The sequence below is a fragment of the Pelodiscus sinensis genome, chromosome 1 (genome assembly GCF_052426305.1).
Source record: "Pelodiscus sinensis isolate ZL-2025 chromosome 1, ASM5242630v1, whole genome shotgun sequence".
Classification (NCBI taxonomy): domain Eukaryota; kingdom Metazoa; phylum Chordata; order Testudines; family Trionychidae; genus Pelodiscus; species Pelodiscus sinensis.
The window spans coordinates 353,464,960-353,469,041 of record NC_143052.1 but is presented as its reverse complement, the minus strand read 5'-3'; the positions used below and the strand labels follow the sequence as shown (position 1 = coordinate 353,469,041).

At 54.4% G+C, this 4,082-nt stretch overlaps 1 protein-coding gene across 1 annotated transcript; it reads right to left on the bottom strand.

Moving 5' to 3' along the window:
- Window positions 1-404: 404 nt before the first annotated feature.
- On the bottom strand, window positions 405-1,355 carry LOC102445151 (olfactory receptor 52B2-like). Its single transcript, XM_075932783.2, has one exon. It carries the CDS (start codon window positions 1,353-1,355, stop codon window positions 405-407), a length of 951 nt encoding a protein of 316 aa, XP_075788898.2.
- Between the last annotated feature and the right edge of the window lie 2,727 nt (window positions 1,356-4,082).

Genomic DNA, 4,082 nt, shown 5'->3' with positions numbered 1-4,082 from the left:
TCTTCATTTCTCTCATTCACACATCTGAAACCCGCAGAAAATTCCCTATTCCATAGATCTAAACTTACACACACCAATGATACACACGGCAATGTAAGAGAAAGAGACCCAGAAGATCGTGACGTGACACGTGAAGATTGAGGGGTTACACGAACTAATTATCTGAAAGCACTTTTGAGTTATGTATATTCATATCCATCAATCCATTTCATAGTATGGAGGGAGCACGGGGGTGTGGGAAAAGTGTCACAGACCTTATCCTAGAGCTACAAAGAAACATCCCCAGTGAGGAAAATCTCTGTTTTGCTACAAGGAATTAAAGTGTTAATGTCCATTCTTCAGTGCCACGAGGCCCTCACCTTGCGTTGAGGAAGAACCCTGTTAGTAAATCTCATAGCTCTGTCTCAACACCATCTCCCTTTCCGAGACAACACGCAGACCATTTGCACCCGCAGCTGCTTGCTTTTTATCCCGTAAACAACGGGGTTTAGCACAGAGGGGATGAGCACGTAGATATCGGCCAGCAGGATGTGAACGTGTTTAGGGATATTGTGGCCAAAGCGGTGGGTTAGGAAAGTGAAAAAGGCTGGGATGAAAAATAAGAGGATGATACAGACGTGGGAGCTGCAGGTGCTGAGAGATTTGTGCTGGGCCTCTTTTGTGGGCAGCTTGAAGACAGCCCTGAGAATAAGCACATAAGACACAGCGATAAGCAGAAAGTCTAGTATAATATTTGCAATAGGCACTGCTAAGCCATACCAGATATCTATGGATATATCCGCACAGGCCAGCCTGGCCATCCCGATGTGGTCACAGTAGGAGTGTGGGATGACGTTGCTTGCGCAGAAGGGCAGCCGTTTGACGAGAAAAACAACAGGCACATTTATACAAAAGCTTCTGAACACAATGGCCGTGGCTATTTTCCCGATCCTCTCATTGGTGAGGACAGTCGTGTACCTCAGGGGGTCGCAGACGGCGACGTATCGATCGAACCCCATGGCCAGTAGGACGCCCGACTCGACATTAATCCCAAAGTGCAAAAAGAAGAGCTGGGTGAGGCAGGCACTGAAGGAAATGGCCTTACGTCCAAACCAGAAGATGGCCAGCGTGTTGGGCACTGTGCAGGTGGATAACAGTAAGTCGGCCACCGCCAGCATGGAGAGGAAAATGAACATGGGCTCGTGCAGCCTGCGCTGGGTGGCGATGAGCAGGAGGAGACCACAGTTCCCCAGAGCAGCCGCCGTGTACATCAGCGCGAAGGGGATGGAGATCCAGGGGTGCCAGGGCTCCAGGCCCGGGATGCCGACCAGGATGAAGGTGAGGTGACTGAACGTTGTGCTGTTGGGCGCGGCCATGGGGCGCTGAGGGCTCCGCTTGGGTGCCGGGCCCGGCTGGAAGCAGAGACAAGGTCAGTGCCTGCTGGGCTCCTACCCCCTCACACTCACTTCTCACTTCCCACTCACGCTCTGCACCCCTGGGCCTGAGAGCCGCACTCAGAGCTGGGCAGGGCAGAGCCGGAGCTGATGACAGTGACCTGTCAGGAGCCTGAGATGACCACTCGACAAACCAGCCACAGAGCAGACAGGGCTGGAGAAGAGTCTCAGAGAGCCCAGCCCATGAAGCCGGCCTCCATGAGCTCTGGAACACACCTGGAAGCAACAAGAGACTGTTCAGCTACTCACGCTGCTTGAGGATTTATTGTCCCAGCTCTGGCCCTGCTCCCTGCTTTGCCACTGAGACGCTGAACCCCCCCAGGATCTGCTGAACCCACTGACACAGCAGCCACTCAGAGGTGCCTCAGTGCAGAAAGGGGCACTAATGGATTCGGAGCCTGGGGACACAGGACTGGGCCCAGGATCCCAGCAGTGGCCGGACCGGCCCCAGACACAACAGGGATAGAATCTCCCTGCGCCTACGGACAGTCCCCGCCCATAGAGCCACCCGAGCACGTTTGGCTCCATTCTGCTAACCCTACTGCCCAGCCCCTGGGCCAGCAAGGCAAATGACAGTCAGCCTCTCCCCGGTGGGAACTGGGCATCGCCGGGCAGAGGAGCCTGCGGGCAAGTTCTAATCGTTGGCTTTGATAAGTAAATTATCACACGATTCCACTATATTTGAAAGAGTCGGCCTGTCTGTCTGTTTCTGTCCGTAAGTCTGTCCGTGCGAGCACTCCTCTGAAGCGGTAGGAGCTAGGACCACCCAATGTGCTAGGCAACTGTGTCTTATCCTCGCTTCAAAGCAAGTTCCGCTCAGCACACCACACAGGAAAGAGACACACACCCGTCCCCTTTCCCTTCTGTCTGGGACTGTCCAAAGTCTCTTTTCCTCCAAGAATCCATTAGGGATGGGGCGGGGGAGCAGCTGCCTGCCCCGTGCTCGCTGTTGCCCCAGCATGGAGCGAGGGGAAATTGGCAGAGGCGGTGGATGTGCCGTTGGCTGCATCACTCACTGTGGCTGGGGAGTGCAGAAGGGGATGGACGGGACAAGCCCCAGCCAGGTCACATGAATTCCTCCCTGTGGTGCCTGCTGGACTTGGGCAGCCATGGAGGGGCGCTTCTTATCTACCCCAAGCTGCTGCAGGGAGAGAAAATCGGGGTAGCCCTCTCTCCCGGGGCAGCTTGGAACCAGAACCCCTTCTTTCCAGCCCAGCCAAGGGCCAAGGCTCCAGGGAAGCCTGGGCACGTCCATGGTATTTCCAAATTCACACACTGCAAATTTGCAGCCCAAGCAAGGCCAGGTCCCCTGCCAGCGCCAGAGGGAGGCCCCTGAGGAGAGGTAAAACCTTCCTACTGCCCACCGAATATGGTGGCTGACGACTGCGGGTCTGGACGATCCCAGGAAAGTGCCAAGTTTCCCGACATCTGCCCGTGCTGGAGTTTCCTGCCCTTCCCTGCAGCCCTGGTGCTACTCACAGGCGATGGGGGAGGTTCGACAAACCGGACCCTAATCCAGCCCAGCCTGGGAAGGTCCGTTGGCGGGAGCTGCACTTTGCTCTTTGCTATTTTCACTCGCTGCCCCAGGCCAGCAGCTGGTCAGTGAGGGCTCCCTGGGGCCACAGGCAGGCCCAGCTCAGAGACGCCCGGGAGACTCTCTAGGGTGACAGCTGAGCAGGAGCCTCCGGCACGAACGACACCCCATGAGCTCCTCTGGGCCCTAGAACGTCTGCCGGGTGTGGAAATATCCGAGTGCCCCAGGTAGGGACGTTCCATTGCAAAGCCTGCCTGGGTGCCGGGTGCCTCCCTACCTAAATGCCTGGAAGCTGAGATCCAGGGCCTTTTCCTGGCTGCAGATGCCCTGCCACTCCCCCCAGCCCTTCTCACTGCTTCAGTAATGTCCCTGGGCAGCCTTTCCCAAGGCCTCCTGGGCAGGCCCAGCCCCCTACAGCCGTGAGGCCGGGTAGGGAGTGGAGACGTCAGCTGTTCCATGAGAATTGCAACTTCCCTCACAGCACAGAGTAACTACAGAGCTTAAATAAGAACATAACATAAGAAAGGTCATACTAGGTCAGACCAAAGGTCCATCTAGCCCAGTATTCTGTCTGTCGACAGTGGCCAGCACCAGGCACCCCAGAGGAGGTGGACCAACGACAATGATCAAGCGATTTGTCTCCCACCATCTGTCTCCAGCCTCTGACAAACAGAGGCCAGGGACACCATTACTACCCCCTGTCTATTAGCCTGTTATTGACCTAACCTCCATGAATTTATCTAGCTTCTCTTTAAGCTCTATAATAGTTCTTGCCTCCTCTGGCAAGGAGTTCCACAGTCTATGTGCTGTGTGAAGAACTTTTTTTTATTAGTTTTTAACCTGCTACCCATTAACTTCATTTGGTGTCCTCAAGTCCTTCTATTATGGGAACTAATGAAGAACTTTTCTTTATTCACCCTCTCCACCCCACTCATGATTTTATTGACCTCTATCATATCCCCCCTCAGTCTCCTCTTTTCTAAACTGAAAAGTCCCAGTCTCTTTAGCTTCTCTTCATATGGGACCCATTCCAAACCCCTAATCATTTTAGTTGCCCTTTACTGAACCCTTTCCAAGGCCAAAATATCTTCTTTGATGTTAGAAGACCACATCTG